Source organism: Giraffa tippelskirchi, chromosome 7, assembly GCF_054371585.1.
Source record: "Giraffa tippelskirchi isolate mGirTip1 chromosome 7, T2T-mGirTip1v1.2.pri, whole genome shotgun sequence".
Taxonomy (NCBI): Eukaryota; Metazoa; Chordata; class Mammalia; order Artiodactyla; family Giraffidae; genus Giraffa; species Giraffa tippelskirchi.
Genome location: NC_137281.1, coordinates 11,085,324 through 11,108,637, shown reverse-complemented (window position 1 = coordinate 11,108,637; position 23,314 = coordinate 11,085,324). Strand labels below are relative to the sequence as shown.

Below are 23,314 nucleotides of genomic sequence, written 5' to 3'. Positions count from 1 at the left end.
GGGCCAGCTTGGGGGCGGCTGGGGGACCCTCACCCTTGTACCGCAGGTGGGAGTGGGCCATGAGCTGGTCGATCATCAGGTGCATCTGCCGTAGTTTGCGGGGACAGAAGTCCTCCCGGCGAGCTTTGTTCTGCAGGAAGACTTGGGGGGAGGGTGTTGCCTGTGAGGCAGCTGGTGCTCCGCCACGCAGACTCCCGTCCTCACTCCAAAGACCCGCCCTGACCCAGAGTTCAGATCACGGGTAAGTATTCAGTACCAGGCCCCGGTGCTGGTTGATGCTGGGGACCCGGAAAAAGGAGTTTGATCTGGCTTCTGCACTCAGGAAGCCCCCAGTCTGATGGAAAAGATGAAGAGCAGATGGGCACGTGATCAGGACTGAGCCAGAAAGACCAGGGGCCGGGCCAGGTGGAAGAATGGGGAAGAGCCTGTCTGGGGCGTCATAAATGAGCCAGATCTTTGCAGGAGAGCAGGGCAGGAACAGAGTAGGCCAAGGACATGCGTGCAGGGGCCCCAGGCAGGGCGGCCAGGATGCACGGCGCCACTCGGGCCAACTCGACACTTACTCTCTGAGCCCCAGGCCAGGGATCCAGATATGGGAAGACTAGGGTCCTGCCCCCAAGAGGCTCCCATTCTGATCGAGGAGCCAGAGTCAGACTTGGAGGCCGTGCCCTTGATGCCTGAGGGGGCCTTCAGAGGCAGTGGCAGACAGTCCTGACTCTCCTCCTCACGGCTCTCACAGGCGCTCCTCCCAGCGCCCCCTTCCCCAGTGCGCTCCTGGTTTCTGCCCCTCACTCTCCCTCCGCCCACCCCTCCAGCCCCCCGGAAAGCCACTCACCCAGGTGGGGGTAGTACTCGGTGCCTTCGTCGGAGCCTGACGAGCTGCTGGACTCGTGGCTAGGAGATGGGGTAGAGGGTTTCACCATCTCTGCTGTCTGGAGGAACCTGGGGGTTTGGGGTGAGAGGTTGGTGCTCCAGCACCAGCCCCTCTGTATCCTACTGTCTGGGGAAGGAGGGGGCTCCCTTTGTGGATCTCATTAAAGCGAGAGCCACGCTGGGAAAAAACACCACACAGACACCATGTTCCTCACACAATTTTAGGGAATCCAGAGACAACCCTTAGACACCAATTCATGGCCCCACATCAACATGTGAAGTATTTTTTAACGAATTAATGCCATCCAGAAGAAGACTTTATTTTTAGAGTTATGGATTCACAGCAAAGTTGAGTGGAAAGTACTGAGATTTCCCATAGATTGCCTGCCTCCCCCACCCCCAACTTAGCAACATTCTGATGAGCCTCCACTGTCACCCAAAGCCTATGATTTACATGTGGGTTCACTCCTGCTGTTTGTATATTCTATGGGTTTTGATAAAAAAAAAAAAAATCTTGTGAACACACCATACAGCATCACACTGAGTAGTTTCACAGGACCTAAACTGCCTCTGCTCCCCCTTCCCCCTCCCAATCCTGGCAGCCACTGGTATTTTCACTGGTCTCCATAGTTTGCCTTTTCCAGAATGTCACAGAGTTGGAATCGTACAGTATGAAGCCTTTTCAAACTGGCTTCTTTCACTTAATTATATGCACTTGAAGCTTCTGCATGTCTTTCACGGCATGACAGCGCATCTCTTTTCAACACTGAATAATGTGGTTAGACAGCATCACTGACTCAATGGATACAAATTGGAACAAACTCCAGGAGACAGTGGAGGACAGAGGAGCTTGGTGCAGCGCAGTCCATGGGGTCGGGGTGCAGAGAGTCAGACATGACTGAGCAACTGAACAACAACAACATGTGGATGTATTACAGCCTGTGGATGTACTACAACTTACAGATCCATTTATCTACTAAACGACATCTTGGCTGCCCCCAGCTTTGGCAATTATGAATAAAGCTGTGCAGGTTTTTGCATCAATATAAGTTCTCAGTTCATGCAATTTTAAAGTAAATTTTCCCAAACATAGGTCAATAAAAGTAAATAAACCTATTACCTGAGATAAGAGATAATGGGGTCTGATTAACTCTGGCTATTCTCCTCACACAGACACACGCACAAATATGTTGCCCACAATTTCCAGTGATTCACCTACTCTGGGAAGCCCACCTTGAAGACACTGACTTAAAACTGAGGCTCTGTGTGGGCCAGGTCAGCCCACAACACACCCCCCACCCCAACAAGAACATGAACTCCCGAAGGGCAGCCTGTGTTATCTGTTTGATCACACCTATATCCCCAGGGCAAAGGACAGCGACTGGCCTAAACAATGTCCAATACACTTGTCCCCTGAATGAACCAACAGACAATGGTGGGAGGAGGGATGTTTCAGAATGAAGCCACTTAGATCTGGTCATGTCAGCCGGCTCTCCCAACAAGTTGTTTTTTCACTGTTGGCCAGACCCTCAGCCTATCTCCATCCCCAGAGTTGCTAGCACACACATTAAGCTCCTACTTGTCAACATCTTACTATGGACCAGGTACTGTGCTGAACGCTTTACATTCTTTAACTCACTTCATCGCAGGACACTGTTTGCTTACGAGAAGCTGTGGGAAAAACAGCCACCACCTAACAAGGACGAGGATTCAAACCCAGGGCTGCATGACTCTGGGGACATCTGCTTCCTTCAGCTTGGCTCCCCCTCCCTGTGAGCTCCCGTTCCTTCCTTCTGTCTGTCTGGGCCTCGAGCCCAGGGCTGCTGGCCAACCCACAGCTACCTCCTGGGACCTAAGGATGGGAGCCAGTCCTATCTGGGGGCATTTCGGGAACCTCCAGCTGCTTTAGGCAGCACTCCTGCCAGATCCTGGCTCCTTCCCTTCCCAGCCCAGCAGGGTACTTTGGGGACAGCACCCGTGCCTGGAGGAGATGGACCATGAGGCTCGAGGAACCAGACATGCCAGCTCCTCAGCACGCTGTTCATTCAACAAACTAGGGTTAAACGTCCACCTTGTACCAGGCAGTGTGCGAGGCACTGGGACTTATGTTCTAATGAGGGAGAAGGACCATAAAGAAGGCTTTGTCATCGGTGCAAAGAAGTACATGGCAGGGTCACAGGAGACTCAGTAGGTCAGGGTAGGCCTCGGGTCGACCTCAAGGACATGAGGGGGGGCCTGGCACCCAGGGAGAGTGTTTCTGACCAAGGGATGAGGAGTGCAGAGGTTCAGAGTATCAGGAGGAACAGCTATGGGGCCACTATACCCTTGATGGAAGGAGTGAGGGACGTGGTGGGAGAGGTCAATGCGGTGACTGGGACCACATCACACGGCACATTGTAAACCACGCAGGCGAAGGACTTTGAATTTTACTGGGAGTGACAGGCGCTGTCTACATGCATGCGCTGAGAGAGGATTCAGTGGCAGTGACCCTCTCTGGCTTTTATTTTCAAAGGGCCTCCTTGGCTGCCGTGTGGGAGTGGTGAGAGCTGGGCAGATCGCTGAGTCTGGGGCCCCGTCCTTCACCTGGCTCACCCCCCACAGTTGCTCACCTGTACAGACTGAGGTCTGTGAACCAGTCCTGGACGACTATCACCACGTGGCAGACCGTGAAGAGGAAGGCAGCGATCTGGAGTGACTGAAGGAGGCAGGAAGGGACAACAGAGTTGAAGGTCCGTGGGGTCCAGAATGGGGTCCCTGATCTCAGGACTAAGCTGAGGGGGCCGCAGGACAAGGGCCTCTGAGTCTATAAGCACCTACCATGTGCCCAGACTGCACTGGTACTTCCCTTCCAGGCTGTCCCTAGATCGGGCCAGATGGCAATGATCAGTCCCTGGTCATACAGGCGGATGTGGAGGCTTAAGGTGGGGGGTTACTTTTCCAAGGGGCAGAGCCAGACTCGACTCTTGGTGCCATCCTCTCCCACCAGCTCTCGGGTTACCCAGGGTACCCCTTTGCAAGTAGAACTGGCCAACTCACACCCATGAGCTCTCTGCCCTGGGTCCCCAGGCCTGGCTTGGTTCCCTCACCTGCATCTCAACATAGGTGTGGGGCAGGTTGTACTCTGGAGGCAGCTTGCGGTCGTTGTTGATGAGGTGGTCCAAGATGGAGGGGCTCAGGATGGGCTGGGGTAGGAAGAGAGAGGACTGTCAGGGTGGGAGTAGGGATCCCAGGAGACACAGCCACCCACGTTCCACTTGGTGATGGCAAGTACACTGCCTCTCAGGACAAAGTAAGTTTGGAAACACAGGCAGCTTCCTTCTAATTAGTACAGAGCTAATCAGCGAGAGGAGGTGAAAGAAAAAAGTCTCAAAGCAGTTTCACTTTCCCCAGCTCTTTTGCAAATCCCCACTGCTCTCAAGTATCGCCTGCCCTAGAAGAACGTTTCCAGGGCTAATAAATCTAACATCTACATGAATGAGTCATGTCGCTACAACACCCTTGTTTTGTTGTTTCAAATGCCTTCAGAATTTCACTAAGATAATTACTTAGGTCAAATAACCATGATTAATGTGAAGATTGGTGAGGATTTTAAAAACGGCATCAGTGGGTGTGCAAGAATCAGCAGTGAGCTCATCACCTCTTCTTAAAGGAACATTTCATTTAGAAAAACAAGAGCCTAAATTAGTGGCTGGGCTATCTATTTCTTATTGCACTTGGTGGAATCCTTAAGAGGTTTTCCCAAGGGCTCACTTTCTAAAAATCTTAACTTCTGTTCTGCTCCATGGAGGTCCTGGCCCAGCCCACAGCCATTGTGTCTCTAAGCGCCGGTGGTCCTAGCACACAGGTCTTACCCCACATTTGTGCAAGTTTCCCACTCTCCCGTCATCCATGTGTACGGCGGCCAGAACTCTGTTCCACTAACATTCCTGGAGCACCAGCTGTGGGCCGGGCCTCTCCCTGAGGAGCTGCAGGCAGTGGGGGAGCGAGTATAGTACACAGGAACCAGACTATGGTCAGTCACGAGCGGTGCTGGGACAGCCACACGGGCACCAGTGGGCGCTCAGAGGCGGCGGCTCCTGGGAGGAGGCACTTGCCCCCAAGTAGTCTTCAGGGAGAAGGCAGTGGCCAGGGAACAGAGCAGGGGGAGAGAATGTGTTCTCATGGTACCAGTCCTGACGGCCAACAGTACTGGGAACCCACTTTCTGCCAGGCCCTGTCAGGGCTTCACTTGTGTTCACTCACTGACACCTCACAGAAACCCCATGAGGGAGGTAATGTTGTTTATCCTGCTTCAGAAAACTAAGGAATGGAAATGTTAAGTACCTTGGTCGAGGTCACGCAGCTCGGGAGAGCCTGAGGTGAGTCTGAGGGAGGCTAGCCACACGGGCCCTGGATGCCAGGCTGAGGCATGGGAACCTGGAGGAGCTGAGGAAAGCTGCCAGGCATCGAGGGACAGGCCGGCTCCTGCGACACTCAGGTGCCTAAAGTTTTCCCACGTGCCTGCTCCTGTGCCCAGCACGCTGCCTGGACTGTTCCACTGACTCCCTGAAACCCTCCTATGAAGCTGAAAACAACTATCAACCCCATTCACAGATGAACAAACTGAGGTGTGTGTGGGGGGGTTAAAACTTAAAGTCACTCAACTGGTAAGAATTCAAGGTCAGATCTGGCTTCAGACTGACTCCAGGGCCGCACTTTTAACCAATATGCTATAGCAGCGGTCTCCAGCCTCCTGGGGGAACCAGGCCACAGAGCCGGAGGTGAGCAGTAGGCAACTGAATGAAGCTTCGTCTGTATTTACAGCTGCTCCCCGTTGTGCGCATTACTGCCTGAGCTCCACCTTCTGTCAGATCAGCCGTGGCATTAAACTCTCATTAGGAGCACAAATCCTATTGTGAACCTCACATGTGAGGGTCTAGGTTGTGACCTCCTTATGAGAAATCATCCCCAAACCATTCCCCCGACCACCCAGTCTGTGGAAAAATTGTCCTCCACGAAACTGATCCCCAGTGCCTAAAAGGTTGGGGACCACTGTGCTACAAGATTCTTTAGATGCCTCTGTACACAATGGATGGGAGGGGAGGGGGATAAAATCTGACAAGAGACTAAGGGCCAAGAAGAGACACAACTTGCCCAAAGGCACGAGCATGTCCACAGCTTGGCCAGAGCCACTGGGAACCCAAGCAAAGTTGTGGCTTAGACACTTTCAGAGAAGAGGCTTAACACGGCTTGCAGCGGGGTGGGGTGGGGTGGGTTGGGGCCGGCACCTGTGTATCCAGGAAAACAATCCGCTCTTGGGTAATAAAGAAGTCGATGCCACTGGTCTGGTTGCCCCCTCGCTCCTTCATTTCAGCGCTCTGGGCCCGGAAAACATACGCCCTGCGGAGGAGCAGGTGGGGTCATCAGAGGTCAGGTTCTCGGCCTCTGCCACCTCCAGAGTGAGGCCGTGAGTGAGCCTGTGGGACTTGATTCCCCACCCGCCTGCAACGCTCTCCATCCGTGGCCCTGCTGTCTGGGGCCTAGGTTTTATATCATGTGACCTCACCCCAACCCATAAGCAGACCTGCGAGTTCTCAACAAAATTATTAGACTGAGGTGTTTAAGAGCAGCAGGGACTCTCCCAGGCTGCCCGGATTCAAACCCTAGCTCTGCCTCTTCCTGGCTGTGTGGCTTTGAGCAAGTTCCTTAATCTTTCTTCTCTGTTTCCTCGTCTGTAAAATGGGGACAGTAGCCTCGAGGTTAACATACGTAAAGCCCTTAGAAGAGTGGCTGACACACAGCGATATAAAATTGCTAGCTATTCATTACCAAGTGTACCTGCCATATGCCAGGCACAGGACACACAGACCTGAAAACTCTTCACCCCACAGTGAAAAGATGTGGGTGTCTCGGTGCCTAGTTCCCGCCCTGGCTGGAATGCTTTCCCTGCTCCCCTCCTCCAAGTCTGCTTGTTCTCAAATGTCTCCCAGACCACCTGATTTAAAACGGTAACCTGGCTCCAATGCCGCCTCCCTACAACCCTTCCCCGGTCAGTTACCATCTAACATGCTTGTTTACCATCTCCTCCATTAAAATGCAAGCTCCACAAGGACTGGGATTTCTGCCAGTTTTTGTTTATTGCTGTAGCCCCAACGTGGAGAACAGGGTCTGGCCCATGGCAAGTGAAGCAGGGAGACCAGTTAGGAGACTCCCTGCCTCCTCCAGGGAAGGTGGCAGTGACCTGGATCAGGAGGTGGGTGTGGAGGAGAGGAGCAGATGAATTTTCACGGTTCTGACTCTGTAAGATCCCATGGACTGTAGCACGCCAGCCTCCTCTGTCCATGGGATTCTCCAGGCAAGAATACTGGAGTGGGGTGCCATTTCCTTCTCCAGGGGATCTTCCCGACCCAGGGATCAAACTTGGGTCTCCTGCACTGCAGGCAGATTCTGTACCGTCTGAGCCACCTGGGAAGCCTATTCTCAAGATAATTAGGAGTAAAACTTATGAGATCTGGACCTCTTTGGTGGTCCAGTGGTGACACTCTGCGCTTCCAATGCAGAGGTTGCAATCACTGGCTGGGGAATGAAGATTCCACACATGTGGTGTGATCAAAAAAAAAATCCCAAACAAAAAAATATAAGTATCTCCAAAAGATACACATACTCCAATATTCACTGCCACGCTGTTTACAATAGCATAAGACCTTGAAAAGATACACATACCCCAATATTCATTGCAGCACTGTTTACAAAAGCGTAAGACACAGAAACAACCTAAATGTCCATCAACAGAGAAATGGATAAAGAAGATGTTGTACATATATACAATGGAATACTACTCAGCCATTAAAAAGAATGAAATAATGCCATCTGCAGCAACATGGATGGACCTATAGAGTGTCACACTGCCTCAAGTAAGTCAGACAGAGAAGCAGAAATACTGTATGACATTCTTTATATGTAGCATCTAAAAAGAAATGATACAAACGAACTTACAAAACAGAAAGAGACTCACAGACTTAGAAAATGAACTAATGGTTGCCGGGGGGAAGGGGTAGTTAGAGAGTTTGGGATTAGCATACTGCTATACTTAAAATAGATAACCAACAAGGACCTACTGCATAGCACATGGAACTCTGCTCAATGTTATGCAGCAGCCTGCACTGGATGGGAGAGGGGTTTGGGGAGAATGAATACATGTATATGTATGGCTGAGTCTCTTTGCTGTTCACCTAAAACTAACAACGTTGTTAACTGGCTATACCCCAATACAAAATAAAAAATTTAAAAAAACCTTATGAGACCTGATGACAAAAGTTGGTAGCAATGTCTACCACACCACAGGCTGAGCTGCCTCAGAAAGACACGTCAGGCTGATAGGAGTCTAGCTGAGGACTCTGAGCCAAGAGTTGGGGGTGGAAGCTGAGATGGAAAGAATGCCAGCCAAGAGAGCTCCAGCTGTGCCAGATTGGAGCTGACATCGTGAGCAAGAAGAGCAGGATGGAGCCAGCCAGGAGGCAGAGCACCGGCAGCTCTGGGTCTGGGGATGTATGTTCTCACCACAGGGAAACGTAACCCATTCTGGGGTTCCCTCGGGCCCCTCTGAGATCTGCTGGGAACTATGGAGCCTTTCCCTAGAAGAAAAGCCTGGCTGTAGATGTGTAAAATCCTACATACACCATTGGGGGGTTCATGGACCCCTGAGGCCCATCCATGGAGTCCGCAGCAAAATCACTGGTTTTATGAAAAAAACCAGAACCCCATTTTTTCAAAGAAATCCCCAATGGCTACAACTTCTGCTCACCCTCCATCTTGATTCTTCCTGAATTAAGACTGTCTATGTCCCCTACTCTACTCCTTATAATCCCTGCCTTTCTCTCTTCCTTGCCCTCAGTGTGGAGCCCTAGTTCTTAAACCCCCCTCCCCCACATCCTCTCCCACAACTCCATCCTCTACCTTCACAATCATACCCCACCCTCCCTAACAAGGCAGGAAAGAGGCTAGTCTAGAAGCCACACCCTCCTTCCAGGTCTCTTCCCTCACTCTTGTCTTCCAGGCCAAAACAGCCACATCCTGGGAGCATTTGCTCTGTGCCAGGTTCATGTTAAAGTTTGCCTTCCCAATCCTGTCTCACCCTCCCACAACTCACTTGACAGATGATGAAGTGAGATACCAACACGTGAAGGGGCTTCCCTGAGGTCAACCAGCTGGCACAAGGCTCAGACCAAGGTGGACCTAAATCCAGACTTAATGAATGGGCCATCCCAGTTCCTGGCTGGCCCTGCACCATTTCCCGGAGGAAGGCAGGAAGGGAGGGAGGGAGGAATGGGACTGGTTTCCTTGGAGCTGCACGGGAGTGTGGTCCAGCCTGTCATCATCCTCCTCTGACAGAGACACTGAGGTTAAGGGAGGGGAAGTAACTTCCCAAAGTCCTCTGGTGATGCAACACCCCAGCTGATAAAGGTGGGTGTCCTCCTCCCCCACAGCCTTCCACACCCCTACCCAATGTCCCCCTCACCTCTGGTCCTCCTCCGGAGTGTTGGCTGACAACAACGACATGACCATGGACTTGCCCGTCCCCTGGAGGCCCAGGACACCAACCACCAGGACATCAGTCTGATCCAACAGGTACTGTGGGAAGATGCCGGAATGCAACCCTCTGTCCATTGCTAACGTGGGAGATGGGGGCCCTACAGACTTCCATGGCTCCCCCCCTGCCTTGTCAGATATAAAAGAAAAGTGTTTATGGCCCCAAATCCCCTCATCTGGGCACAGAAACTGTGTGTGTGCGGTGGTAGTGGAGAGACACATGGAATGTTCCTGCTACAAACAACAGCATTTGTGAGAGCTCCAAAGTAGAAAAGAGCCTGTCTGGTCGAGAAGCTAACAGGAAGTCCGTGTGGCTGGAACACAGTGCAAAAGGGGCACCTGACTTTGGGGATGGAAAGGGAAAGGCTCAGAAACAAAAGGACAGGTGGAAGACAGAACTGGTAACTGCAGGCCATTGGAGTGACCCCTGGGAGGCCCTGGGCTTCAGGAAAGTTTGGAAAACTGGGAAAGCGTGAGAAAGGGAGCAGCAAGCAGGAAGGGAAGCCGGGCTGGTCCTGGCTCTTGTCTGTGGGATTTAAGAGTCCTGTGGAGTCCGGAGACCTTCGCCTCTGGGCTGCCAGCACCGCTGACTTTCACCACCAGGGGGTGTGAGAGACATTCCTCAAGGAAAACAGTCATGTCCTCCATGTGGCTATTGCACCTCAGAATCACCTAGAGAGCTCTAAAAAAAAAATCTAATCCTGGGCCGAACCCTGGACCCATCAAAGTGGAGTATCAAGGGCTAGCGCTATTCAATATGGTAGACGCTGACCACACTTAAGTTTAATTAAAATTAAACAAAACTACAAATTTAGTTCCTCAGTTATATGAGCCATATTTGGGGATTTGCGGGTAAGTGCTCAATAGCAGGGCCTGGACAGTGATCTTTTTTTTTCCATGCCCCAGTTGATATCAACATGAGAGTGGACCCAGAAAGGCAGTGGGGACCAGGAAACAGATGGCCCGGCATGTTGTCCTACTCAGGCCAAGCTGGGAAGGAGAGGGGGCTCACCTGGGAGAATCTGAGCAGAGAAGTGATAAGTCAGGTCTGGGGGGAAACACATCAGAAGGGAAATGAAGACTGGGACACTGGAAGCAGGTATGACGACCAGGAGTGTGAGGTGTGAACTAGAGTGGGGGCTCCTGGGATGGAGGGGGGAACCTCGGAGGGCTGACACTCAACCCAGTTTGCACTGGTCCAGTGCGGGGTTCAACCAATCAGAAGGACTGGCGCAGGCCGTGGAGGCTGCCCTGCTGTGGGGGTGGGGAGGAGATCCCAGGGACTCTGGTGCTAGCAGAGCCCTCTTGGCCAACCAGTATCAAAGTGTTTCAGTAAATGAACAACCAGCACAGCTGAGCCATTGAGATTCCGCCCAGCTAGGTGAAAACGCTCTCATTCCTCCCCTCTCCCTGCTGCATGGACGTGCTCAGTCGTTTCTGACTCTTTATGACCCCATGGAGTGTAGCCCGCCAGACTCCTCTTTCCCTGGAATTTTCCAGGCAAGAATACTGGAGTGGGTTGCCATTTCCTTCTCCAGGGAATCTTCCTGACCCAGGGATGGAACCCGAGTCTTCTGTGTCTCCTGCGTTGGCTGGCAAGTTCTTTACCAGATGAGCCACCGGGGAATCCCTCTCACTGCTGCCACTGCCCAAAAGCCGTCCAGGCTGGTGTTGCCTGCCAAGAGGGTGAAAGTGGAGGGCACCAGGGAAAGGAGGGGAGGGTGGAACCCAGAGAAGCTCGAGCAGGGAATCACCCAGCCCCCCAGTACCTCAATGGCACTGTCGCACCAATTCATCTGGTCATCCACCAACTTGATGCTGTGCTTCATGCGCTCTGGGGGCAGCAGTTTGGCCTGGCCCACAACAGCTGCAGGTGAGAGAAAGCAGGAGACAGAGGAGGTGGTGAGGTTCTGTGCGAGGGAGTGTCAGCTCCCTACCGGACCCCACCCAGCCCCCAACTCACGGTCCATGGCTGCTGGGGCGGCAGTGCCCATGCCCCGGTTCTGGATCTGGTACACGGGCTGTGTGGGTCTCTGCCCCTCCTTCTCCCCCTTGGGTGGCACGGGGGCCGCCGGGGGTGGCGGGGCAGTGCCCTCGGGGGTTGAGGCACTCGTGGCCGCCGGCCCTTTCCCCTCCTCCCGGGGCTTCATGAGCACAATGGGCTTCTCCAGAGGGGCCGGGGCAGGCGGGGCGGCAGGGGCTGCTGGAGGCGGGGGCTGCTTTGACTGCAGGAGTGAGAAGGTGCTGGTCAGCGGGAGAGATCCTTGCCCGAACTGCTCCCACCCTCCCCTTCCAAAGAAAGTCTGCCCTGCTCACCCGCTCTGCCGGAGGCTTTGAGAGGATGATGGGGGTTTTCTGCATGACCGCCGTGCTGCTCTCTTCGCTGCCATCCTGTGGTGAGGGAGGGCAGTTACTCAGGAACGACACCCTGGACATTCCGTGAAGTGCCAAGTGCCACTCTAAATGCCTTCAGACATGAACCCCTCCTATTTTACCAAGAGAGCGCTGTCAGAGAGGTACCTTGATCCCCACGTTTCGAATGAAGTAACTGAGATCCAGAGAGGTTAACCGGCTTGCCCAAGGTCACACAGCCATTAAGTGGTGGAGCTAGATCCCAATTCTGGATCCAGCTCCAGAACCACGCTGCCAGCTGCTCTGCTGGACAAGCCTAGGTGGGAGGAGCTGGGGCTCGGGACAGGGAACTGTGTTCAGCTTGGCCCTGGCTTTTGCTGGTTGTGTGGACTTGGACCAGGAACCACCCTCACTTAGGCCTGTGTGCTCATCTGGCGAATGGGGACAGGAATTCCTTCCTCACAGGATTGTTAAGATGCTTAAAGTAGACAGGACTCCCCAACCATCCACGTGGCATCAGGCACGCGGCAGGAGCAAGCTACCTAGAGTTGCTATCTCACAGCCCTGCGGTCCCCTTCTCCTCCCCAGACCTGCGAGCTGATTCCCATGCCTTGCCCTCTTCGGGCCTCTTCTGACTCACCCCTAATCTAAGAAAGGGGAGAGACCTGGGTTAGAGTCCTGTTCCTTCTCGGGTGCCCTGAGTAACCCTGGGAGGGTTGTGACCCCTCACTGGGTCTGTTTCTTCACTCACATATTGAGGACACATTTAAATCCTGCTCACTCACTGGCCTACGACAGACAAACCAAAGGATATGAAAGTGCTTTGGAAAGAACAGGTGAGGGAGACTTCCCTGGGGGACCAGTGGTTAAGAATCTGCCTTCCAATGCAGGGGACGCCGGTTTGATCCCTGGTTGGCAACTAAGCCCAAATGCTACAACTATGAAGCCCTTGGGCTTTAGAGACTGCATGCCACAAGGAAAGATCCCGTATGTTGCAACTAAGACCTGATGCAGCCGAGTAATTAAATAAACGAACAAATAAATGAATCTTAAAATAAAGAAAAAGAAGAGGCGAGGGTGGAGAGATGATGATGGATTGGAGATATAGTCAGGAGGCACCGTGTACAGCAACTGGTGCAGGGAGGGTGGGGGTGGGAAGTGTCCAGGATGAGGCCTGATGGGCTGTCAGTGATCCTGAGAGAAGAGAAATGGCAGGAAGACACTGGGGTCAGCGGGAGATGTGGAGGCTGTAAGGAGTCCACTGGCCAGTTAGCAGGCTGCTGGGGCTCAGCCGCGAAGTCAGAGTCACAGACAGAGATCTGGGAGTTGCCTGTTCAGGGACTGAAGCTGAAAGTGTAGGAAGATGGTAATGCTCCCCAGAAGGATATGTGTGGGAGGGGAGACTGTTGTTACCACTTACGCTGAGACCAAGGGAAGGAGCAAGAGCCAAGCTCACTGTGAAGAAATTTCCTTCATGTCTACGATTTTATGGCTCAGAAACTGCCCCAACTGTTACCTTCTTCCACCTCCTCACAAACAGCCCTCAGAGGTGGGCAGGGCGCTGGAGAAAGAACCTGGGGCAGTGAGAGGAGTGGGGTGGGATGGGGCCCAGGCCGAAGCTCCCAAGTCCCGATTCCCAGGACAGGACAGTCTCTAGAGTGGGCACAAGGGTGCTATGCCCTAGGCTCGCTTGGATTTGGGTTCAAGTCCTGGCCCCAAACGTTACTGACCTGTGACTTTGGGGGTATCCCTTCCCCTCTAAGACTCATTTCCTCCTTAGTGAAAATCAGGTCGAACGTATGCTCCACTTCACAGCGCAGCTGCAGGAGTTCAGGAAGAACCAAAGGACGGAAAGCACTTTGCACAGTGCCAGCACACTGCTCAGCCGCTATGATTACACAACTCGGGAAGACAGGAGCTCTGGCACCTCTCAGCTCCAACTCCAATGCCAGTCCCACTTAGTGAGATCCAAAGTGCTTCCCAAGGCCGAGCGGGTCCCACATGGCCTGGCCCCAGTGTCCTCTGACCTCATCTTCTATCGCTTTCCCTTTTTCATCCACTGCAGCCACTGGTGCCCCCCAGGCTCCTCTTTGAACACACCAGATAAAGGCCTCAGGGCCTTCGCGTTGGCTGTTTTCCTGTTTTGAAGGCTCTTCACTCAGACTCTGTCAGGGCTTGTCCTCTCACCCCAGGTCTCTGTTCACGAGTCGGCTCTTCAAAGAAGCCTCCTCTGACCACTTCATCTAAGACAGCCCCTTTACTGTTCTCTGAGGACCATCCGTCTTGTCCACAGATACATCCCTGGCACACGGCAGGCGCTCAGTAAACCTTTGTGGAATGAGTGGATGCATGAATGCCGCCCTTGGACCCAGACACTCACCCTTCTCTCTCTTTCCCAGGGTGCAATGTAGTCCCTCTCCCGACCGCCGGGCCCGGAGAGATTCTGGGGGCCGCCAGGGCCTGGCTCCTTCCAGCGCCGCCGCCTCTCTATCCCATAGAGCCCCGGTTGACTGTGCCCAGACTCAGACATGGTCACCTGCGGGGAGAATGAGGTTGATTCCAGGGTGAAGAGAGTCTCTCTTCACTCTATCTGGCTTACCTTGGTCTATAAGAAAGCACATCCTTTCAAGAGAGCTCTGTGGCTGCGGCAGGGACTGCCAGTGGGCTCCCAATATCCATTCTTCACTTCTTTCAAAGAAATAAAACCCACAGTTCTGAGCTGGGTACACGGTTATCCAGGATACACTTCTCAGGCTGGTCTACAGTTAGGTGTGGCCATGTGACCAAGTTCCTTCTGGTCAACGGCATGACACTAGAAGTGTGTTTTGGCAGTGTTGGGAAACTTTTCTTCACAGATGCTGGCACATACCTTTTGTCCCCTTCTCCTAGCTGAAAGGAATGTGGGTGTGGAGGCTGGAGTTCAAGCAGCTATTTTGGCCTGTGAGGCAACTGAATGGAAAGAAGGCATGACAGAACAAAACACGAGGTTCAGAGATTCCCTATTAACCTTAAATTGAATATTAACCTTAAATTGGCTATCTCTGGATGCAGAGACAAATAATATCCCCTTCTCTTGTAGCCAAAACTATTCCCAACTACTAATCACTTTGCTCAGCATAAATAATAACACAAAGCAGGAGGGTCACATAAAAATGGGATATCGTTGTTTAGTCGCTCAGTCGTGTTGGACTCTTTTGTGACTCCATAGACTGTAGCCCACCAGGTTCCTCCGTCCTTGGGATTTCCCAGGCAAGAATACTGGAGTGGATTGCCATTTCCTTCTCTAGGGGATCTTCCTGACCCAGGGATTGAACCCTCATCTCCTGCACTGCAGGCAGATTCTTTACCACTGAGGCACCAGGGAAGCCCCCAAAATGGGACACACTCTTTCCCAAAGTGTAGCAAATCCTGTCCAAACATATTTGTAACATGACTCCCACTTTGACAACTACTCTTCTGATAAGCCAACAGTGGCACATGTTTGGGGGTGGGGGGGGCTCCAATATTCAAGGACCCGTTTTCATCTGGTGTCCCTCTGCTTTCAGTGTGTTTACCTCCCATTTCTGATGGTCTGCCATCCCTCAAACTCCAGCTCTCACGAGGGTATAATCTAAGACATTATAAAATATATGGTTACCTCCATGACCCACACTCTACCCCTGGTGGCTCAGATGGTAAAGCGTCTGCCTGCAATGCAGGAGACCTGGGTTCGACCCCTGGGTTGGGAAGAACCCCTGGAGAAGGAGATGGCAACCCACTCCAGTACTCTTGCCTGGAAAATCCCACGGACGGAGGAGCCTGGTAGGCTACAGTCCATGGGGTCGCAAAGAGTCAGACTCGACTGAGCAACTTCACTTTCTTTCTTTTATCGGTCCCTAGGGAGTTTATCCAGCTGTTTACACCTCATTCCAGAGAAATCTCTGAGTATGTCTCTTGGCAAGACTATGAGGCCAACTGCTATAGCTCACAGGGCCACAGCTGGTCTGCCTTCTGTTTGGGAGAATAGTTTTATTGAAATACGGCCACATCCGTCAATTTATAAACAGTCTACGGCTGGCTTCTTGATACAATGGCAGAGCAGTCGAGACAGACTGCCGAGTCTAAAATAACCACTCTCTGGACCTTTACAGAAAAAGTATGCTGACCTTTGCTTAGCTCTTAGGTGCCTTCAAATCATTCTATGAATCGCTCCACCTCCTACCCCATTACACAGTGACATTAAGAGGTCCCTGTGTGAGACAGTTTCGCTAGAACGGAAATAACTGTTTACTGGATGCAGGAGTAATTTTGCTAGCTAGTAATTTCGTCTAGCTCCTCTCCCACTGCTTTACATGACCTCTTCCCCAGCCACAATCTAGGTGGAAGACTGCCTTCTAAGACAAAGGAGGGCAAGGCCAGTTTAAAGATGCTTATGGAAACTGATTCAGCACTTAAATGACTGTTTACAGTCATGGAGAGTCCCCTCAGAAATTGGGACTCCTCCCTCTTGTGCAATTAAGGGTCTGTTTACACTTCATCCTGGAGACCTTCCCAGCACTTAAGGGTCTGTTTTCTTGTCTCAGTGGGGATTCTGCCTGAGCAGCAAGTTGTCCGTTTACAGACAGACACCCACATGGACCCTCTTCCCATGCATGTTATTCTGGGAACTTACACAGTATTTGAGTCGATTCTACAGCCCTGATGGGGAGTTCCCCAGAATTCAAGAGTTCACCTACAAGCATTTTGGGGACTCACAACATTGTCTCTAGGATCCTCTGGGGATTCTACCCCCCCAAAAAGTATAAAGCCAGTCTGCTGCTAAGTCGCTTCAGTCTTGTCCGACTCTGTGCGACCCCACGGACGGCAGCTCACCAGGCTCTGCCGTCCCTAGGATTCTCCAGGCAAGAATACTGGAGTGGGCTGCCATTTCCTTCTCCAGTGCATGAAAGGGAAAAGTGAAAGTGAAGTTGCTTAGTCGTGTCTGACTCTTAGCGACCCCATGGACTGTAGCCTACCAGGCTCCTCCGTCCATGGGATTTTCCAGGCAAGAGTACTAGAGTGGGGTGCCATTGCCTCCTCTGAAAGCCAGTCTAGTTGTGTTTATTTACAGGCTCTTAAGGCGACCTCCCAGAAATTAAGAGCCTAATTAAATTAAGGCTCTTTGGGGAGCTTCCTCAGTACTTAGGCATCTCTTAACACGCCCCTTTTGGGGGATCTCCCAGAATCGAAGTGTCTATCTGCAAGTTGTCTGAGGAGTCTCCCAATTCCTAACCCCGTATTTATGGCATAACGAAGCACCTCCACCCCAGTACTTGAGTCTATTCACACTTTTTCTAAAAGACTCTCTAACAATTACATATATGTGTACAGTCTCTTATATGGGGTCTCCCCTGGAACTTGAGTCTATGTTTTACTCAGGGGTCGTCCTCATAATTATGAATCTGTTTAGAAGCCTCCCACGGAGGAACCCCAGAATTTAAATTTCTATTTACACAGTATCTGGAGTCATTTGGAAGACAAAAGTCAAGGATCTGTTTGTAGGCCCTCTAGGAGTGTCCCCAGGACTTCAGTTTCTCTTTGCACGTTAATAGAGGGATTTCGCAGTACTTTGCCGCTAGTTTACAGGCCCTCACTATTAATGGTCCTCCAGAACTGAAATTGCTATATACATATCATCTGTCTCCTCCCCACCGAACTCCCGCCAACCAGGCATTTTAATGGGTCGCTTTAGCTCGGTACTCAGTTACACACAGCCGCCGGGCGTCGGAGCAACCAGTTAGCGGTCGAGGAAGGGGCGGGCCCCGAAACACGCCCCGCGCCCCGCCCCCGTAGGGGCGCCCGCCTCGAGCGGACACGCGGACCTCTTACCTAAGGCGGCTGCTGATTGGTTCCTGGGGCGCAGCGGGCTCTCCGAGATGGAGTAGGGTGGGGGTGAGCAGGGCCCAACAGAAGCCACCGGCCTGTAAATGGAGTCTGGGGGCCCAGGAGCGTCGCAGGAGAGAAGTAAGAGAATCGGTACCGGTCAACCCAGGACAGGTCGGGGCATCCCGGAAGCAGCACCGAAGGAAGGTCAGCCCGAGGGAGGAACAGCTGGATGAAATATCGCGAGGCCAAACTGAAATCAGGTCTCGCGGGGTGCCGGCCCCACGCAAGCGCCGCGGGATGGGCGCGCGAGAATCTAGCGTGAGCGCCAGACTGAGCATGCGTCGATGGAGGTGGTTGGCCTCAGCAGGCTCGCGGATTCTGCTTTAGTGCGCGTGCGCGTCGCAGGGAGCATGCGTAGGCTTGCAGAGACGTTGGGGCGGGGCTGGTTGGGGTGGCTCCGGAGACTTTAGGTTCGAGCCTTTCCTCAACGGTGTCGGCGAGACGCTGTGGGGTGAGACAGCAAGGGAGAATTTAAGTGTCCTGGGCTGACTGAATGTTGAGAACATAGGAATGAATCAGACCTGGCGCATACGCTGGAAGGGATCCCGGCCTGTGGAAAGAGACAGTTGGGGAATCAAATCACTTAGGAAAGGGCACTCCAGGCGAGGGAACCTGGGGAGAGGTCCAGCCAGACTGGCTTGGACTCCTGGAGTTCCACTGGGGTGAGAGATGAGACAGCAGACATGGGCAGGTCAGACCCTGAGGGATACGAGACGCGGACTGGTGGGAAGAAGACCACGTATTAAACCCTTCGCGAGCCGCGGTGGAGGAGGAATAGTGCTAAAGGTCGAAAATTCAAACGCCTGCGTGCGGAGCCCAGTGCGCGCCAAAAAGGAATGCCAGGCAGAGCGCTGTCTACAGAGGGCGCGGGCGCAGTCAGTCCAAAGGGCTCCGCGACTTAGCTGGAGCAGATGGTTACTCATGGGAACGATAGATGCTTCAAGAGAAGAGAGAAGTGTATATGTATCTATAGCTACGTAGGTGAGTGGGGGATTTACCCTTTTTCATGTAAAAATTCTGTTTGGACAGGGAATACATGTACTTTTTGACAAAATTCGAGCAGCCCATGGGGTACACGAGAAAAGTCTTTCTCCACCCTGGTTCCCATATTCCATTCCTAGCGCATTCCCAGTGTCGTTCTGGAGCTACTGTTACACCAAAGCATTGGAGCTGAGAACTTGAGCCTGGCCAAGTTCTTGAACACTCTCTGCCTTTTCGTCCGTTTGTACAGTGGAGGACTTCCCTGGCGGTCCAGTGGTTAAGACTCCATGCTTCCAGTGCAGGGGGCACGGGATGGACCCCTGCTTGGGAAACAAAGGTCCTGCATCCCGTTTTGCAAGGCCAAAGAAAGAAAAAGGGAGTGACGGGTCACCACTTCCCTGGTGGTCCAGTGGCTAATTCGCTGCACTCCCAATGCAAAGGGCTTGGATTCCATCCCTGGTCAGGGGACTAGATCCCGCATGCCTCAACTAAGAGTTCATGTGCCCCAACTAAAGTTTCCAAATGCCCCAATAAAGAGCAAAGATCCAGAGTGCCACAACTAAGACCCAGTACAGCCAAATAACTAAAAGGTACAATGGAGATGGACTTTCCTGGTGGCACAGTGAATAAGAATCCACCTACCAATGCAGGAGACACAGATTTGATCCTTGGGTTGGGAAGATCCCATGGAGTAGGAAATGGCAACACATTCTAGTAAGCTTACTTGGGGAAAATCCTATGGACAGAAGAGCCTGGCAGGCTACAGTGCTTGGGGTCCCAAAGAGTGGGACACAACTGAGGGACTGAGCACTCATGCGGAGAGGCACTATGTTGTTATTTTGTGGTTTACAATGACAGTGATAGTGACTGAGTCTGAACTGCTCCCCTCCGCTCCAGGCCTCATCCCAGCTGCCATTTTCTCAGCACAGGTGGCAGGTGGAAGTATTTCTCCAGGCTGTTACAGTCTAGGTGAAAACAACCATCACACAGACTGAGTTGAGAGTTCTGTTGTTGATGGATTCTCCAGAAGATTGTGGGTGTTTGGCAGAGATACACATGACAGGACACCTTTGTGTTATGTCTGTCAGTATCCCTTTTTAGCATCCTCATCTGTCAGGTTGCATCTGTTTTCATTACCTGAATTTCTCAACCCCAGAGGAGCCTCCATGCCAGTTTAACCTCTGGGAAACCCTTAGAGGTGGAAATTTGAGTTAAGGGAAAAGGAGAGGCTTGGCATTGGACCATGGGCCCACTGTATACCCCTTTCTGGTTTATATTCATCACTGTAACCACCTCCCTTCGTTTAACAGATGCAGAATATGAGTCTGAGAAGAAGGGCCTTACTGAAGCCCCCATAGCCAGGAGGTATCAAGGCCTGAATTCAAACCCCAGCCTGTCTCATTCTAGAATGAGCCCACATTTTTTTCATAGGCAATGAGCAGCCTGCCTAGCGGTAAGTCATAATCGAGCACCCAGAGAGCTGCCTTTGGTATTAGCAGGATGGTATGCAGTTGTGTGGATGTGCAGGATTTAACCATTTCCCTATTGACAAACACCCAGGTTCTTTCTGAACTTTTGCTGTTAACAAACATTCATCACAGTGAATATTGTTGTACATCAGATTGCATGTAGGTGATAGTATTATCAATAGAGTACCTCATTTGAAGTAGAATTGCTGGGTCAAAGAGTGCATGCACTGGGAATTTTAAAAGCCCTTTGCCAAATGATCTGTTCATTTCTCAAGGCACTTCTCTGTTGGTTTCATTCATTTGTTTATATCTATTGAATGAATTATATCTAGTCATCTGCCAGACATGGTGTAGGGTGGAGATTCTGTAGTGCAGGGGTCCCCAACCTCTGGAATCTAATACCTGATGATCTGAGTTGGAGCTCATGTAATAATAATAGAAATCAAGTGAGCAATAAATGTAACACGCTTGAATCATTCCCAGACCACCCCACCCCATCTGTGGAAAAATTGTCTTCCACGAAACTGGTCTCTGGTGCCAAAAAGGTTGGGGACCACTGCTTTAGTGATAGGACAGAGCACCTGCCCTCCTGGAACAGATCTTCTGGTGGGGTGGATGATGTCAGGTAAAAGATGCGCGAAAGCAAAAATCAGGATAAGGGAATTGAGAGTGACAGAGGTCACAGAGAGTGACAGGTGGTCAGGGAAGGCTCCGCTGAGAAGGTGTCATTTGAGCAGAGGCCTGCAAGATGGTAAGGGGATGAACCATAGGAAGATGCTGAAAAACATGTTAAAGATCCCAGAGTGAGAACAGACCTGGGTGTTCAAGGATTATCAAGTTGACCAGGGGGCCTGAAGCACAGTGGAATAGGGATAGGATTATTTAGGGATACAGCTGTAGAGAGGGCCAAGTTACATGAGGCCTTGTAGGCCATGGTAAAGGCTTTTGAATTTACTTCTAAGTGAAACAGGAAGCTTTTGGAGGGCTGTAAGCCAGGACCAGTGTGTTGCGATGTATGTTTTCCTAAGACTTTTACATTTCTGAACTATGAGACTGTTACGTACATGCAAAAAAGTTAAAGCAGTGCTGGTTGCTGTGAGGAGAGTGGGCTACAGCTGGGCAGCAGTGGAAGCAGGAGAGGGGGAAGCCACTGTCCCTTCCCTGAGCGAGAGAGGATGATGACTCAGGAAGAGGGTTGGGTGAGAGGAAGCATGAATCAGGGATGACTTAAAAGTCATCCTAGAGGTTTAGGCCTGACCCACTGGGTGAAGAGTGATGCTTTTTGAAGATGGGAACAAGCAAACTTGATGGGAAATTGAAAAGCTCTGAGCTGCTCACCTCTGAGGTGCGTGTTAATCCAAGTAAGCGGTCACGGTAGAGAGAAGCCAGTGTTTGTAGATACAGAATTTTTTACTGAGTTTTCATTGTGGAGTTTTAAAGACACACACACAAGTTTTTCTGATATGAAGAACTCCTCTACACCCATCACTCAGTATGGCCAGTCATCCCATTTTACTTACCTTTATTTCTTCTATTTTCTTCTTTCTAATTTTATGAGTACACTTTCTCCTGGAGTTTCTGTTTTGTTTTTTAAACTTTTAAGCAGACTCTGAGATGTCCTGACATTTTATCAATAACTACACAAGTATGCTAAATTTTGGAGCTGTTAATATGTAGATGCCGTTTAAAGTCTGGGGATTTGTTGAAACCATCCGGACTGAGGGAGTAGATTGAGCAGAGACTGGGCCCTGGGCCTCCCACATTTAGGAATCAGAGAAAGGACCACTGTCCTAGAGAAGGAGTGGGAACACCAGGAGAGGCAATAACCTAGGGCTAAGGGAAAGAAGATCACCATCCTAAAAGATGGTGATCAACTGGGGAGCATAGATAACAGAGCAGTAGCTGGAGGTAGATGTGGGTCCACCATGAAGAAAACATGGCTGTCTTATCCCCCAGTCTTGTTGCAGGAGAATTGTCTGGAAGAGGATGGCCATGTCACAGGTCTCAGATGAGTCCCTGGGAGGGGCCACCAAGTGAGGGTCCTTGGCTTCACACACAAAAGAATTCGAGAGTGAGCCATGGTATAAGGTGAAAGTAAGTTTATTTAGAGAGAGACACATTCTGTAGGCAGAAAGGAGACCATCTCAGAAAGCAAGAGTGGCCAGTGGGTGTGGGGGTGGTTTTTATGGGCTGGATAATTGCATAAGCTAACAAGTGGGAGTATTATTCCAACTATTTTGGGGTAACAGCGAGAATTTCCAGGAATTGGGCCACCACCCACTTTTTGGCCTTCTGTGGTCAGCTTCAGAACTGTCATGGCCTGTGTGGTGTATCACTTAGCATATGCTGATATATTACAATGAGCGTATAATGAGGCTTAGGGTCTAGGGAAGTTGTATCTTCTGTCATCTTGGGCCTAGTAGGCCTAGTTTTAGTCGTATCATCAAGATCTGCATTATTCTTTCAAAGGTTGGGTCCTGTTCCCTTCCCTCCTGTTTTAGTCTCACTCTGTTGTGGAAACTTCTCAATACCATAATAGAGAATCTATAAGAAAAACTTTGTAAGTACTTATTTTTCTTTATCTTTTTTTGTCTCACTGTAACTTAAATGTGGCCAAGTGCAGAAAAGGGTCAGTGAGTCTTTACAAATATATATATATATATATATATATACCCATGTAACCACTAACCAGGTCGAGATAGAGAACGTTTCTGAAACCCCAGAGATTTCTATTGGGCTGTTTCCCTGTCAGCTCCCCCACTCCAGAAGCAGCCTCTGATCTGATTCCAGTCATTCCAGATGAGTTGTGGCTGCTCTTGAACTCGATAGAAATGAAACTTGATAGAAATCTGACAGCGGGTCTTCTGTGTTGTCTGCCTTCTTTAGCTCTGTGGTCTGTGAGCTGCTGTTGAATTATCAGGAGCTTGTTCTGTAAGAACTTTGAAAGGATTTCTACATACAGGTTGTTTTACAATATGGAAAATAAAGACTCAAGTTGAATTCCAGCTGTTTTGCAGTTTGGTGAATACATGGTGGGCTTTCAGGATAGTGGAGGATGTAAAGTGCTTAAAGTTCCGGGGGGCCGGTTTTAAGATAGGAGGAAAGACAGCATGTTTGTGTGCTGCTGGGAGGGAAACCATGCCACTCAAATTGGAGCTTGAACCCAT

At 51.1% G+C, this 23,314-nt stretch overlaps 1 protein-coding gene and 1 long non-coding RNA gene across 13 annotated transcripts in view; one reads left to right on the top strand and one right to left on the bottom strand.

Moving 5' to 3' along the window:
- SMG9 (SMG9 nonsense mediated mRNA decay factor) overlaps positions 1–17,833 on the bottom strand; it is a 20,303-nt gene extending 2,470 nt beyond the window's left edge. Inside the window, exons 1-13 of one of the 12 annotated variants that reach the window (XM_081515945.1) lie at positions 17,265–17,608; positions 15,348–15,403; positions 14,663–14,742; positions 14,174–14,329; positions 11,758–11,832; positions 11,405–11,666; positions 11,211–11,308; positions 9,371–9,483; positions 6,141–6,252; positions 3,960–4,055; positions 3,483–3,568; positions 836–942; positions 34–141 (exon numbers count right to left, since the gene is read on the bottom strand). In XM_081515945.1, the coding sequence (XP_081372071.1) occupies positions 34–141; positions 836–942; positions 3,483–3,568; positions 3,960–4,055; positions 6,141–6,252; positions 9,371–9,483; positions 11,211–11,308; positions 11,405–11,666; positions 11,758–11,832; positions 14,174–14,323 (1,207 nt within the window). In that variant the 5' untranslated portion in view covers positions 14,324–14,329; positions 14,663–14,742; positions 15,348–15,403; positions 17,265–17,608. Of the gene's footprint in view, positions 1–33; positions 142–835; positions 943–3,482; positions 3,569–3,959; positions 4,056–6,140; positions 6,253–9,370; positions 9,484–11,210; positions 11,309–11,404; positions 11,667–11,757; positions 11,833–14,173; positions 14,330–14,662; positions 14,743–15,347; positions 15,404–16,444; positions 16,711–17,264; positions 17,609–17,640 lie in introns of those variants that run through there. The other 11 variants (XM_081515944.1, XM_081515941.1, XM_081515948.1 and 8 more) reach the window with 11 other exon arrangements.
- LOC145515479 (uncharacterized) overlaps positions 17,620–23,314 on the top strand; it is a 10,803-nt gene continuing 5,108 nt past the window's right edge. Inside the window, exons 1-2 of the long non-coding RNA XR_014060898.1 lie at positions 17,620–18,678; positions 19,989–20,131. This is a non-coding gene — a long non-coding RNA (uncharacterized LOC145515479). The remainder of the gene's footprint in view (positions 18,679–19,988; positions 20,132–23,314) is intronic.